Below are 15,660 nucleotides of genomic sequence, written 5' to 3'. Positions count from 1 at the left end.
CCCTACTTTGTAACAGCTAGCGTTAGGAGAACCCCCCCCCCGCCAATTTTAGTCAGTTTCATTGGGGAGGAAAAGGTTAAACCTCTCTTGCAGCTGCTAGCCACACTTAAAGCAACATCTGCTTTGGCCTCAAGTCTTTCAAATTTCTAGCCTTAACCCAAAGAGCAAAGAACAGGACCACAGACTTACAGTCAATGAATGGATCTCTGTCCTGAAAGGTCATAATCTACATCGGCCCATGCTGTGTAAAGCCCCGACTTTTACTGGAAGGGGTGAGGATGACACAGAGGTGTCCCTCTGCTGGGCTCCATCAGGCAGTTTGGCCACTGCGGAGGCCCCCCACTGTGCCTGCCAGAAGCATGGGCAGTTGGGAAGCTACTGGCAGTGCTATTCCCATCAGGAGAAGTCCCCAAAACAGAGCAGGCAGGGCCAGCCAAAGTAGCTGGGAAGCTGCTGCCATTATCTGAGAAATGGTGCGGCTGCAATCAGTCACCAGAGCCATCCTGCATGGGCTGAGACAGCCTTGGTGCCTTCTCTTGCATTCCCCTCCTTCTGCAAGCCTACACAACTTGGGACCAAAGCAAATGCAGCCACATAACGCAGAGTGCTTAACAAGCTCCCCCTCCTTCCGCCAAGTCCCTGATGGGCTGTTGGCATGCATGACTGGTGGGTTGTGTTCAGCTCGGTGCATTACAAGTTGTGCAGTGCCCCCACCTTTGTTTCTCGCTATCACAAAAGTGGGTGCTCGCTTCCAGGTGGACCTGATTTTCACATGGTGATTAATGTTTGTTCTTTATCTAAAGAATCCTTACTGTGCTCTTCAGCCATAAATGGCTCCATGAGTGGCTTACAGATTGCTAACAAACAAGTCAGACCTGTCCATAGACGTACAATGCAAAAAAGACGTGAAGACAAAGTGAAAATTGATTGGGAGGGTGGATGGAAGGGAGGAGGAAATGAGCAAACTCAGGTACACATTCCTAGCAAGAAGTTTTTCTAATTCCCAGATGAGGTGGAGAGGAGGACCCCAAAGTTGCAGATCTTTCAGCTGCAGGTAGAATGGTCCCGGCTTCCCTTCTCTTCCCTCCTGACTGCTGCCAGGTGGAAGTTGGGTGCTGCTTGTGCAATAGCGTAAAGTTGTTTCAAGAACCGGATTATCTCCAGTGGTGGCAGGCAAACAATTTGCATCTCGGGAAATACTAACCCAAATATTTTGCATAATTCTAAGACATTTAGAAGGCAAAAGAAGTGGATGAGATGGGATTACTTGCAGTGTATTGACACACCTTGTATTTGTGAAACTTAATACGGACGATCTGCTTTTGCTTCTGATAGTATGGACTGGGAATATGTTGCAAAATTGGGAAGCGGGTGTGTCAGATTCTTCCAGCAGTCTTAAATGAAGGGGAAACGCCTCTTGAGATTTTAACACAAGAGTCACACCCAGAAGCCCCTTTCACAACCAGCTCCATAACTAACAGAAATCCTGGTTGATTACCCAGGAAAGTAACTCTTGTAGTCCCAGCAAACCCACCATAATGAATTCTGGGGTCTTGACAAACCTTCCCCAAACCTGGTTCCCTCCAGATGTTTTGGACTTCTATCAACCCCAGCAAGCATGGCCAATGGGATTTGTAGTCCAAAACACGGAATATCCCTCTTTGACACTGCAGTGGGATAGACAGGATAAACAGGCTCAGGCTAAAGCTGGACAGTGACAGTGACATGTAACTCTGGCAGTTCAAGCTCTGGCTCTTAAAGGAGCTGCAAAAGCTGAGACAAGAATGGCTTGAGTGACTGCTTGTAAGTTCTATTTGTCGGTAGATCACTGAACATAATGCAAGAGGAGCCATGCCATTGAATTCACCATCCTATTTTCAACAAGGAGGCAAAACAAATGCCTACAGGGAACCCCCTAGCAGCTGGTGATCAATGGCATCCTGCTTCCAAACCTGGGTATTCTTTTTGGCGGTTGTGTCTAACAACAACAACAACAACAACAACAACAACAACAACAATTCATTTATACGCTGCCCATTCTGGGTGGCTCCCAACAGAATATTAAAAACACGATAAAACACCAAACATTAAAAACTTCCCTAAACAGGGCTGCCTTCAGATTTCTTTTAAAAGTAGGATAGTTGCTTATTTCTTTGACATCTGATGCGAGGGTATTCCACAGGGCAGGTGCCACTACCGAGAAGGCCCTCTGCCTGGTTCCCTGTCACCTCACCTCTTGCAATAGGGAACTGCCAGAAGGCCCTCGGAGCTGGACCACAGTGTCTGGGCTGAATGATGGGGGTGGTCTATCAATAGACCTAGCTTTGTAAAGCCCCCAAGATAAGCTAGTGGCCCTCAGCACATCATGCTACATCATAGTTTGCATGAAGACCTATTTTCTCTTTTGCCTGCTCCGAACCTTCTGCCAGTCAGTTTCATTGAATGAACATGGATTCTGACATATTTTCTACAATGCCCCTTAGTTTTCTTCTGAAGTATAATTTAGTTTAGCTCTTCCTCATAGGGAAGTTATATAACAGCTCCCTCACTGGCCTATGGATCTCAGAAGCTGACCTTGCTGTAACTAACTGTCCTGTTCTGGCTTCAGGATGCAGATGGATTGATCCTTGTTTTACAGTATCCAGGTAAAATGCTATGGACACCATGTTAAGCCTTGGCTTGGCCATGGCATTTCCAACATAAATGTTATTGGCCGTGCCCGACCTTGTGGGGAATTTTGAGCCTATGGACAGTGGCTGAAATAGCACTGCACTGTGAAAACACCACAGCTGTCTGGCCTGCTCCTTCACTTATGTGGCTTTTAGTTGACTGGGTCAAATATTAGACAAATGAACTTAGAAGCCAACAGCAGCCATTAGGAAGAGAGAAAACCATGATGGCAGCCTTATTAATGCACCATTATGAAGACACAATACTGCTGAGCCACTTGACCATTTCAGCTCCACCTGTACTTCCTGGCTGAAGACAGAGAGGAAGCCATGAAAGGAGCTGCTCGCATTAGCACTGTGGCGTCTTTCCATGTGGCAGCAATATGGTGGCTGCCTCTTACATATTCCTTTCTGCAAAGCTGAGTTTGAACTGGGGCTTCATATATGTCACACAGGCACAGAGAATGGGAACATCTGCTTCCTGTTCTACCCTGTGACCAGATGGTCCTAGCCATGGTTTGTGGCACAGGAGACCGATCGCAGGCATTTGGAAGTTCCAGCCAGCTGCTTGATGGGGTCTTCCATAGAGACAGAGAAGGAGAAAAGGAAAAAGAAAAGGGAAGGAAGGAGTTCTGATAAGAGTCCAATTCTGGGTGTCAGATGTACAGTGAACTAAGCCTCCCCCATGTAATAACTCTGATTTTGATAAGTAGGGCTGTTAAGCATGGAAGAAGGGAATTCCTAAAAAGTTTTTTTGTGTTGCCTTCTCTCCGTCTACATCTATATGTAGTAAAAGAGAAGAGTGATAACAAGTCGCTTTATGTAAGCAAGCTTAAAAATCACACTCAGATAAGAGCCTTTGACCTAAATCTTGTAGTGCCTAGATCTGAAATATACCCCCACAACAGTGAAATTCAGTATGAGATTTAGCAGCTTGAAGCTGCCAACTGACCCAGCCATAAAACAGTTAGATAAGGATTTAAACCACAATATGATACAATTAGACATTCACCTCCTATTTATTCTCATATATTCCAGCATTAAATGGAGTTAACAGCTTCAGGCTTTCGGCTTAAAACGGATGTGCTTGCTTGCCATAGATGTGTATGAGATGAGCTAAATTAAACATATGAATGTTTTGAATTAGACCCTTATGAATGAACAGATTAGTTCTGTGGAAATGGTAAACAGGAGAAGCTTCTACAAAGCTCTTCTAGACTTGCAAAGATAAAGGATGGTTCTTCCACACAGAATAATCAGATACAAAAAAATAGCTATTTAGAGGCAGCACACCTAAGAGTACTTTAATCAAACATTTAGGTTACCTGCCAAAAGGACCATGATCTCTTCAAAATGCAATGCGGATTAAAGTGTTATCTAACACGAGCAGAAAACTAACCTTGGAGTGGAAGTTTGAAATGTGTTCATCATAATTTTCATGTCTTTGGATAGAGAAACCAGCTTTTTCAGCTAGATTGCAAAACTGGTTCAGAGTATTCCCTCTGATTGGAGCAAATATCATCGCTTTCCCCTAGAACATTAAGAAGAACATTTATACATTTTTATTTAAAATTGTAAATAAATCACCTTTGGCATAAACGTGATCAAAAATTCAAGGAGCTCATTAAAGCAGTCATTGTTCTGTTGGGAAAGTATTCACAGTTGGAAAGTAAATGGTTCAGAATATGCAGCTGCTTGACTAAAGAGACTCAAATAATATTTACACCTAAATGTGATAAAACTTATTTCACCTTGTCCATACATGTTAGAAAGTTTGCTACGTGTCTTAAATACAACAAAAGCATCGTTACTGCACAAATTGCAAAGAAAATTGTGTTGAATTCATCTTCCATTTCATTCACGATTAGGATGGATATACACAATGGGTTGTATCCCAAAGTTTATGAGAGTGGAAGATTTATCAGTGGCATCTACCGATACTCTACTGATACTCAGGACCAAAATGAAGGACAGTGAACTAGTAGGTTGCAATGGTGAAAGAGGAATAGCAGGTTTGGGGTTCTTGTCAGTGTGTGGCAAGAGTGTGAGCCCTGGGCAGATGCCAGCCCTGCTGATCCTTGATTCTGGCCCTGATCTTAAGGTACTTAACCTGGGCAGACTGGCTCTTCTACTGGAAATGAGAACTGAGCATCACACAAAGCTCTGGCCTTTTTAACACCTGACCTGGGAGGGCAGGGCCTGAGGCCGCAGAGGTGTTGTTTGGGTGGGAATTGTTGCTCTTGCTGCTGCTTCTTTTTGGGGGGTATCTTTTGCTGTGATTTATGTGGAAACTCTTCAGTTTGGTTTTGTATTTACTATTACTACTTTTGTTATGTTGCAGTTATGTATTTTTTCATGATGTAAGCTGCCTTCAGCTTGGCTTGAACGGTGGAAAGGCGGCATACAAATAAAACTACGTATGTGTTTATGTATGTTTATTGTACAAACGGCATTTTCCTGATCCCTCCTCACTGCTGTTCCATTGAAAAGCATTGCCCCAAATTCCTTCGTGGGCAACTTTCTGGGGGCAGCATGCCATTGATGGGCAGGGCCAGAGGCAAAAATGGGGGGAACAATGGCTGTGACTCCAACCTTGCACAGTAGGCCGCATTCTAGCTGCACAAAAGTCACAGGTTTCTGCAAGCTGCCAACACACCCTCCACCCTCCATCAAAGCAAGTAAAGGTCACTCCAGCTAGGGAAAACACTCATAACTTTTTACAAGGCAGCTACTGATGCTAAACTGATTTACATTGGTAATGAATACATGTTGTCTTTTGTATATGCAAGGCAGCGTATGTAAAAATTGAATGTGAGTTCTCATTCTCCAGGGTTCGGTTTTCCTCCCTCGAATCTCTAAAACTGAAAATTCATTGGGGGGGAGGGGTGGTTGAAAGATGCTTCATCTCTAGTACTAACACATGTGCATGACCACAAAGTCACTATGCAATGTAAAGCCTGCTGTTTCGCACTCTGCAGCTGCTGATACGATTTTTAAAATAGTTGATAACCCATTGTAGGACAATTATGTTTTTCTAACATTTAATTTAAATTGATGGAAGGCAGGCAATTAAACTGGTTTCCAAGTTTAAATTGACCAGCTGTGTTGGTATCAGTGCATACCAGCTTCTCCCAACCCAAGTGCCCTCCAGATATTATTGGACTACAACTCCCATCATCCACAATATCCGACAGGCACCATATTGGCTACTCCTGATGTAAGTTGTTTGCAGGCTCATCTTGTGGGCTGATGTATACATTAGTGCACACCCACACCATCCATATATATATATATATATATATATATATATATATATATATATATATATTTGCTTTCGTAGATTTTCACGGGTACAGGAATGCAGGTTTTGGTGTCTTCGGGTGTCTTCCCGTGTAAGAGTTGGGGTGTCTAGGCGACGTTTCGACGAGGTCTCACTCGTCATCTTCAGGCTGGTGCTTTCGGCTTCTTGTTACTGGAACTAGTTCCAGTAACAAGAAGCCGAAAGCACCAGCCTGAAGATGACGAGTGAGACCTCGTCGAAACGTCGCCTAGACACCCCAACTCTTACACGGGAAGACACCCGAAGACACCAAACCCTGCATATATATATATATATATATATATATATATATATACATATATACATATATATATATCTCTATATATACATTACCATAACCCTTCCTAATTGCTACTGCCATTTTTCCAAGAGAGTTCAGTGGAACTTGGATAATCTGTTAGAGATATCTCAAAAGGAAAGTAAGTAACCCTAGCCTCTGGGCTTTCACTGTACGAATGGACGCTGTGACCCAAATACCATCAGCAGGCTCTCCCTGACGGGGCTACAGACACTAGACCGGTCCACTTAGGGGAAAAGGCAGCATTAAAATGAAGCAACGCAAAGGAGAGGGAGAGAAAGGAACTCATTTCCAGAAAGTAGAAGCATTAATTATCTAGGAGGGAAATGGTGAGAAACTGATTTGTACATAAACAACGATGCTGGAAAACTCAAAATATTTGAAGAGACCCAGAGGCAATTGTGTAGCATGAATTAAGCATGAGCCTACAATGCAATGTAACTAATGCATTTTGGCTACATTCTCAAATACATGGAGGAACAAGTTGTGAAGTACAGAGGTCAATATTTCATTCAAGCTAGAATTTGAAAGTGGAAAAAACCCCTCTCACTCTGCCATCCAATCCCTCTTTGGTCTGACATCATCTTTGCACCAATAGCATAATGAACTGCTTGGCAAAGGGTCATCCCAATCTCACATGCTAGACAGGAACCTAACATTGGGATCACATGTATTCTGAGGGCACAGAAGAAAGGATCAAGATTCAGTGTTTAGATAGAAGAGGCAGACATACTGTTCAAGTTTACCAATGGGTCTGGGCAGGGCTTTTTTCCAGCCAGAAATCAGTTCCGGCATTTCTCAGATGGGCGCCATTGCCATTCTAAGAGAACAAGGGAGGTGTTCATGGTGAGATCCGGTACTTCTTTTTCTAGAAAAATAGCACTGGGTCCGGGTATCAAACTCTTCAATACAGGGTGTGTTGAAACTAAGGTCATACGATCTACAATACAAAAATATACTTCTGCCAAAGAACCCTTGAAATTGTAGGATGATGATCCCCGAGAAAAGAGATTAAGGCTGGATCCTACCCCTATGCCTGGCGTGCTCTGGTCCATGGGGTCACGAAGAGTCGGACATGATGAAATGACTAAACAACAACAACACAAGCCCCACTGAATTAAATGGGTCTTACGCCGAGAAGATTTGCACAGGACTGAGCTATAATGAAGCAGCCATTTATACTCAAGGTACACGACACACGCAGAATTTCTGCATTCAAATGGGAAAGCAAAAGAAATGCTTGTGAGGAGCAATAGAGCCCCTGTTTTCGCAACGGCTTGCTTTATCAGGGTGAATGTGCTCTCCCTGGAAAAGCAATGCAAAAGGGTTTGGGCTTTTGGGCTCCTTCAGGTGAGTTGGAGCCATGCTCACCCTGGCTCATGAAGGTCAAGTACGAGAAGGTGAGAGTGTGTCTGGCTCCATTTTTCAATGCCCCACTCTTCCCCCCCTTGAAAAACTGCTGGTGGTGGGGTTACTTGCACTGGTGTGCTTTCAAACTGCTAGGTTGGCATAAGCTGGGACAGAGCAATGGGAGCTCGCCCTGTTTTGCGGATTCGGACTGCTGACTTTCTGACTGGCAAGCCCAAGAGGCTCAGGGGTTTTGACCACAGCGCCACCCTAGTCACCTCTTACTGGACTTAACCATCCAGGGTGGGGTTAACGTAACATGTGGCTGTTCAGCCCTACCTCCAAGAAATAATTCTTGACCATGTTAAGCTGTTTATTTATTCCGACAAGTATTTCGTGATTGGGTTTTACGGAGGACACTCTGTTAAGAGTGGATTGCTTTTAAGGCAATCGTATTTAAATGTTTTATTTGCTCAAGTGCTTCATATGCTGCCTTTAAATATTGTTAGCAGCCCTAACCTTTGAGGATAAAAATTTTAAAAATCAAATTGTTTATCTAGAATGATATAAAGAGATAAATTTATTTTTTGGTCTGAAACAAATGTATTAGTTTCATGTATGTGCACGCGTCAGGAATTTTAAGTTTATATAATGAGCAGCGGCTAAACCATCATATAATATATGTTCCCCATCCAGTCCCAATATATATACTTGTTGTCACTCACTGTTGTATTTACTATGTCCTACCATTTATAATATGTAAATGTATAGTTTTCTTACACAGAGAGAGAGAGAGAGAAAGAAAAAGAAAGAAAGAAAGAAAGAAAGAAAGAAAGAAAGAAAGAAAGAAAGAAGCAGAGTTTTAGGCTATGGATCAGTCTAAGGATTTTATTCACTTAATATAAGCAGCAATGAAAGACATAAAAATGGTACTTTGCAATAAATAAATACACAATGACAAAGGTTACCATTGAAGGGATTACAAATGACAGAAGCCAACATAAAAACTTTCAATATCGGAATTTTACTTTAATATGAAGACATTGTTATCAAAGGAAAATACTCAAGAAACGCTTTGATAAAAATAATCTCACACTATCTTTGAAGCGGTTTCATTTATTTTACTACCCACTGTGTTCCTTATCAGAAGGCCAAGTATAAGAAGTTTCCTAGTTTATGATTAGGAAGGAATCTGATAGATTAGAAGACTCAATTGAAGTTGGACATAATAAGTATTAAAGTATTACATGACATTAATCCTGCCATTCCATTACTCTCTCAATCATTGTGCACAGACTAATTATTCTGAAGCCCGTGTTCAGGAGAAAATAGAAACATACTTACACTGGGTTGGAGTAATCTCTTTATTGCATCCACAAGGCTAGCTCTGTACTGGTCCAGAAACAGGCTGACATTGAGAAGAGAACAGAATCCAGATTAAAAAGGGGTTTCAGTTCTAATGATACTAATGCAGATAAGTACAAGGCTAATTACATATGTTTACACATTGCTGTGAAGGAGAAATTGAGGTCTAAATTCCTTCCAGTTCATGCACTTTTTAAACAAGAAAACAAACAAATTCTGAAGCTTGTAACCATTTTTTTGTCCAAAGCTCAAGGCAGAAAGGTCAGCCGGAAATGTTTTGCTATGCAACAAGAATAAATGGTCAGTGATTAGTGTATTTTTTATTTTAAGCAGATGGCATATTAGAAATCAGAATCAATACAATAACGTAAGGCAAGGGTAGCATTTCACATGTTCTTTCAGGACGGCAAATGAACAGCAGAACAAAGCCTTCCTGCTCCCCTGTTTTTAAAAATAGAATTTTAGTGGACTGTTTTTTAAAAATTCTGTGCCAACTTAAAGTCCTAAAAAAGACTCCCTGTGTGATGGGTGTGTGTGTGTGTAGGTGGCATATTTAAAATCAGCAATATACCAGGAGAGAGCAACTTGATAAAAACAAACTCAGCAAAATGCATTACATACTTAGGCTCTACAGTAGAAATCCCTCACCACACAACTGGCCTCTCATTACAATTTTAGCCAGTTTAGCTAGGGAGTTTATTTATTCATTAAGGCATACTGCAAGGCATCCCCACTGAAAAGGCTCCATTCCTTGTAGCCATCATAGAATCATTGCAGCCATCAGATTTGGTATTTTTGGGGCTAGGCTGGTCTGGATGAGTCATACAATCATAGAATTGTAGAGCTGGAATGGGACCCTGGGGTCATCTAACCCAACCCCCTGCAATGCAGGAATCCTGTCCACAGCCGTCCCTGGGTGGGCTCAAACCACCAACCTTCTGGTTAACAGCCAGACGCACTGACCCATTGTGCCACAGGAGTACTATTTTAATCTCATTTTTGAAATAGAATTCCACTATGTTCTACCTGAGGAAAAAAATAATATCAAACAGGAGCACATCAACCTTCTTTCCGATATTATCAACCTGCTTCAGACTTGTTGTGGTGGGTCTTTTGGATAAAGGTAAAGGGACCCCTGACCATTAGGTCCAGTCATGGCCGACTCTGGGGTTGCGGTGCTCATCTCGCTTTATTGGCCGAGGGAGCTGGCGTACAGCTTCCGGGTCATGTGGCCAGCATGACTAAGCCGCTTCTGGCGAACCAGAGCAGCACACGGAAACGCCGTTTACCTTCCCGCTGGAGTGGTACCTATTTATCTACTTGCACTTTTGACGTGCTTTCGAACTGCTAAATTGGCAGGAGCAGGGACCAAGCAACGGGAGCTCACCCTGTCAAACCGCCGACCTTCTGATCGGCAAGCCCTAGGCTCTGTGGTTTAACCCACAGCGCCACCCGTGTCCCTGTCTTTTGGATAAGGCAGAGCATTAAGCAGGACTATTAGTTCCTTAGCCGAAATGAATTGATGCCAACTAGGATGCCAAATATTAACGTTGGACTTTGAGATACGGGTATCAGACATACTGGGAGTGGGTTGAACCCGCTAGCAACGTGGTCAATGAACAGGGGCCTGAGATGAATTCTGAGTGTCAGAAGCAAGAATTTAGTGTGTGCCTGACACAGCAACCCACATGGGTACTTCACTGATCCATGCTGGTCCAAATGGCAGACAGAAGACTGGTAAAACAGTACAATCTCAAACAGCAACTACTACACGGCACATTACTTGCCACTTGGTTAATTGTAGCTGTAGGGAAGTTACCATTTCCTCAACCCCTTGGTTACCTGGCGCATGAAAATTCTGTCTTCTCCTACTCACCTGTTCTGAAATGCCCCCAGTTTTAAAAACCGGAATAGAGGCAGTATGCCTCTGAACTACCATAACAATATAAGAAAAGTCCTGCTGTTTCAGGCCAAAGGCTCATCTAGTCCAGCATTCTGTCCCCCCCCAGTGGCAAGCCAGAGATCCAGAGGAAGCCTGCAAGCAGGACCCGGGTGCAACATCACACTGCCTTCCTTTGATTGACAGCAACTGGTATTCAGAGACATATTGCCTTTGATATTGGAGGTAGAACACAGCCATCGTGGCTAGTACCAGGTGATGAGGAACAAAAGTGGGAGAGGGTTGTTGCACCTATGTACACTTTTGGGATTCCCAGAGGGATCTGGTGGGCCACGGCTTGAAACAAGATGCTAGGCTAAGTAGTCCTTTGGTCTGATCCCTATCCTATAAAATCACTGACCCTGTGATATGACTAATAATTTGTCACATCTATGGAACAAGACAAACCAAGATGTCCGTGCTGGTTCCTTGTTTACAGACATCCATTTTACTCTGGCTTATAGATGAATGAATGGTAAAGTCTTTTCTGTTATAGAACCTTTATGTTCGTTACCACTGTAATGTGATTAATGCTCTGTCACTCCATGCGCACTCATGCTACAGTACGTCCACCAGTTTTGCTTTCACAAGACACATGTTAGCTTCAAAAATGGGGAACATATCATAACTTTAAATCCCCTGGGCTTAACATATTTCTTCCCAGCAAGAATATTCATTCTCAGAAGGCATCAGGACTAAATGCTGTTATTCTTGATGGTGAAAGAGCTTCGCTGAATAAGAAGGTTGGGGAATGTCAAAAAGCCACGCCAGTGGCTCTACAGAATCTGTAAAGTTGACATACCCCCCTCTCCCTGGCCCCCAAGCACAAAAGATGCAAGGGATGTGTTGAGGTTGCTGCATGCAGGTATATGAAATGGCATCTGGAGGATATGTGTCAGTTGACCCTTTAAACTGCAGAGGACGACATTCCAGAAAAGGCAGCGAGAACACATGCCATTCTCTGTTGAATCCCACATATTTTGTACTATTGTCTGCAAAATACTGCACGCATCTCTGGAGCATGGATACATGTTTATATTTTATAAGCTATCATGTCAAATCTTTTTATTTTGCATGTAATGTGACAGCCAAGTATCACAGTTTATGGCTGGTGGTTCAGACATGATTTCCAGTTGTTCACTCTTCATTGTCATTTACAGTTTTGCACGGCTTCAGTAAACAGCAAAGCTGTCATGCACTGAAACACATTCATTGTGGGTTGGGGGAGAGCGCTTACTTCCAGACCATCAGTTTTTCATAAAAACTGAAAACGAGCGGGGGAAAGCTAGATCTAAATAAACAATGTTATTACTCCAAAACGCAACAAGCTGCCGCCTACATTCTTAGCGCAGTCTTATCAATATATAGACAATATGCAGTTGGTGCCAATTTCAGTGAGAACTTTGAAAGGAATTCAGAAATGGAATTTATGTGTGCAAATTCTGTAGCTGCCCCTGTCTGGAAATGGATGGACTGGTGCCTGAAATAAATATACCTGTCATCCACACAAAGTGATAAAGATACTTTCTTCAATAAAAGGACGTTGATTCTCCCCACTGCAAATTTATCCTTGCCACCCAGGTGATTTTTTTTTCTTTTTAAGGCAAGATGCCATTGTCTTTAATTTTCGAATAACTTTGAAGCACAGCCTTCAAAGCTATTGTCGTCCAGCACTATTATATTCCATCCTAAGAAACCTAAACTCCTCAGTCACATGTGGTACAACAATGGAGGCAGATGCAATCCCATTCTTAGATGTCAGCATCTTGGGTGCTATATGGAAGCAGTGTTTGTAATGCAGTGCCACAGATAGTTGTATATAAGCATGAAATATTTTAATAATAAGCAAAAAAACAATAATGATGGTGAGTGCCAGCTCCTATGGGACAGGTGCATAGGATTTAAATAATGCTAGTTCCTGACGGCGGCAGAACTGCATGGTATAGTTCTGATGCAAAAAGGGCCACTAGACTCTTGAGAGCCCCATGGACTGCAAGAAGATCAAACCTCTCCATTCTTAAGGAAATCAGCCCTGAGTGCTCACTGGAAGGACAGATCCTGAAGCTGAGGCTCCAATACTTTGGCCACCTCATGAGAAGGGAAGACTCCCTGGAAAAGACCCTGATGTTGGGAAAGATGGAGGGCACAAGGAGAAGGGGACGACAGAGGACGAGATGGTTGGACAGTGTTCTCAAAGCTACCAGCATGAGCTTGACCAAACTGCGGGAGGCAGTGGAAGACAGGAGTGCCTGGCGTGCTCTGGTCCATGGGGTCACGAAGAGTCGGACACGACTAAACGACTAAACAACAACAACATGAGAACTCTGCTTGCCTACACACAGCATCCAGTGAGCCTCTATGGCCAACAGAAACCAGAGATGCTAGTGTAATTCATGCAGTAGTGGCCGGTGAGGAATGGCTCCATCACCATGTACTGACCTACACCAAGTTCCCCCAAGCCCCATCCCTCTTGGCAAGTGATAGAAACCCACTGTGCTGGGAAGCTGGAAGAATGAAGGCAGGACTGGGAAGCTGCGAATGAAGGCAGGAGTGGGCAACCTCTGGCCCTTCAGGTGTTGCTGAACTACAGCTCCCATTATCCTTGGTCATCATCATCATCATCATCATCATTATCAACTTTATTGCACTAGCCAAAGGCCATGGCATCATTCATGAAGTGAACAAAAAGAAAAGCAACAATAACCATAAAAACCATAAAAACATCAGGCACTGCAGATATAAGAAACCACAATCACGTCTCCTAAAAATTATTTGTTGCATACGATAGAATAGCAATGGCTTCTCAGGTAGGATGTGCCAGCTTAAATGTCCAAATCACCTTTGCAACTGACAGCTATTTTATCTAGTTCTTTTCTCCTGATCTTCTTAGCTGCCAACGCATATAGTGCTACTTTATAAGTTACGAAGTCATCAGTATCACTCAGCAGCCATTTCACCATTTCCACCCTGTTCGAGTGTGTTCCATTTTTGAGCAGAGGTTTTATAAATCGGTCTCTTGGTTCTACATATAGTGGACACCATTATCCTTGGTCATTGGCCACGCTTGCTGGGAAATGGGCTCCGGCAACACGGAACCCTGACATAAGAGTAACATGTTAGGTTTGCCATTTGATGCTTGTGGCTACCATATGATAAATGAATTGTGTTAACATGGCTCATTTACTTCTCATTACCATCCTTTATCTAACTTTTGGAGGAACCTGATGTCTCCTTGTTGTTTGCTCTCTCTGTAACTGGACATGTGAACTTGCCCTGAAAGTTAGTATTCCTTTCACTCTGTGTTTTCACTGACACATCCAGTGTAAAAGAAGCGCACAATACGTGCACACTAGTGATCTAGCTTATCCAAGATGACTGGTGGGTATCTTCTGATTTTTCGGTTTTCTGTTATTTTGATTCTGTTATTTTCTATTAGTATGCTGTTCAGGGCCTTGGGGCCAAAAAAATCGGTATAGAAATAAACCATAACTCAACATTGACTTTAATGCTGCCTCATATTTCCCTTAAATTTCTGTTTAAGCACTGCTTCACAATTATTTTTAATTGTGTCCGTACACACACACACACACACACACACAATTCCAGCAGCTAACCACTATTGAGCTTGCCTCTGATTTCTTTTATAACCTAAAGGATATGTAATAATACACTATTCATATATTCTCAATCCTTGAATACAATGTGTTCAAATGACTGAATGAAAATATATGGATGATTTAAGAGTTTAAACATAGCACTACTCTTCATAATCATGTATATTTTTAGCTGAAACTCAGTATGAGTTTGAAACATGTTTATGAATGGAGCTTGTTTTCTTGTAAATGGAACCAAGTAGTGCCAATGTTTAGTTATTCAGAGAATCATACACTGCCACCTTTACTAGAAATAGTGCTCCGTGAATTTGTCATTCTACTTAACATTTGAACACAGGTTTCTGCTTTGTTCTAATTACAGATCTTAATGACTGACAATGATCTGGGCAATATTATTACACCCATGTTGCTAACTCATTGTATTTATTTTGTTTTTATCCCACTTACTGAACATCTTATAATATTACGAATATTTAGGGTGAAAATATCATTCAAGTGATTCTTTATTTGGAAAGAAAGTGAGCATGGAAATGATGCAGACTAAATATTAACACGACTCAGCAGCCCAGATAGTTCATCACACTGTAAATGAAGATGAAGAAAAACGGAAAGGAAGAAGTATTATTTTATGCTTATTAAAGAAACATGGAGGTACACTTGCATTTTACCTCGGGCCAACAAAATAACCAGTGTTTTTTAAGAAATCTGTGTTCCACATCTCACATTCATTTGGCTGTTAGTGAAAATGTTTTATAAATTTGCTTTCTACTTATATATGGTTCAGTGTAAATTTATATATGGTTCAGTGTAAATAGAGCCAATGCGATACGTGTTTTCCATGTCTGGCAAGCGAATGTGTATTTAATCTATTAAGCGCAATCCTTTGTTTTCTAATGAGACAACAATAAATCTACCCGTATGGCCAGCAATTTACCCACAGGATGAGAGGAATAAACTGGGGGAGAGTAGTAAGAGTTAAATCTTGCTCGCTCCGCTATTCTCCATAGTACAAATAGGATAACACGGTGTGAGAATTAGGAATATAAGAGATGGCATGGCCAGGTTGTTTTGATATTTGTGTGAAGAAC

At 42.2% G+C, this 15,660-nt stretch overlaps 1 protein-coding gene across 2 annotated transcripts in view; it reads right to left on the bottom strand.

Moving 5' to 3' along the window:
- The window catches only part of CAMKMT (calmodulin-lysine N-methyltransferase), a 239,449-nt gene that overhangs the window by 7,316 nt on the left and 216,473 nt on the right, over positions 1 to 15,660 (bottom strand). For both annotated transcript variants that reach the window (XM_083494760.1, XM_083494761.1), the window contains exons 9-10: positions 8,999 to 9,062; positions 4,069 to 4,200 (exon numbers count right to left, since the gene is read on the bottom strand). In XM_083494760.1, the coding sequence (XP_083350886.1) occupies positions 4,069 to 4,200; positions 8,999 to 9,062 (196 nt within the window). The remainder of the gene's footprint in view (positions 1 to 4,068; positions 4,201 to 8,998; positions 9,063 to 15,660) is intronic.

This window comes from Podarcis liolepis (genome assembly GCF_965112155.1).
Source record: "Podarcis liolepis genome assembly, chromosome: 3".
Classification (NCBI taxonomy): domain Eukaryota; kingdom Metazoa; phylum Chordata; class Lepidosauria; order Squamata; family Lacertidae; genus Podarcis; species Podarcis liolepis.
This window is presented reverse-complemented; position numbering and strand designations above follow the sequence as displayed.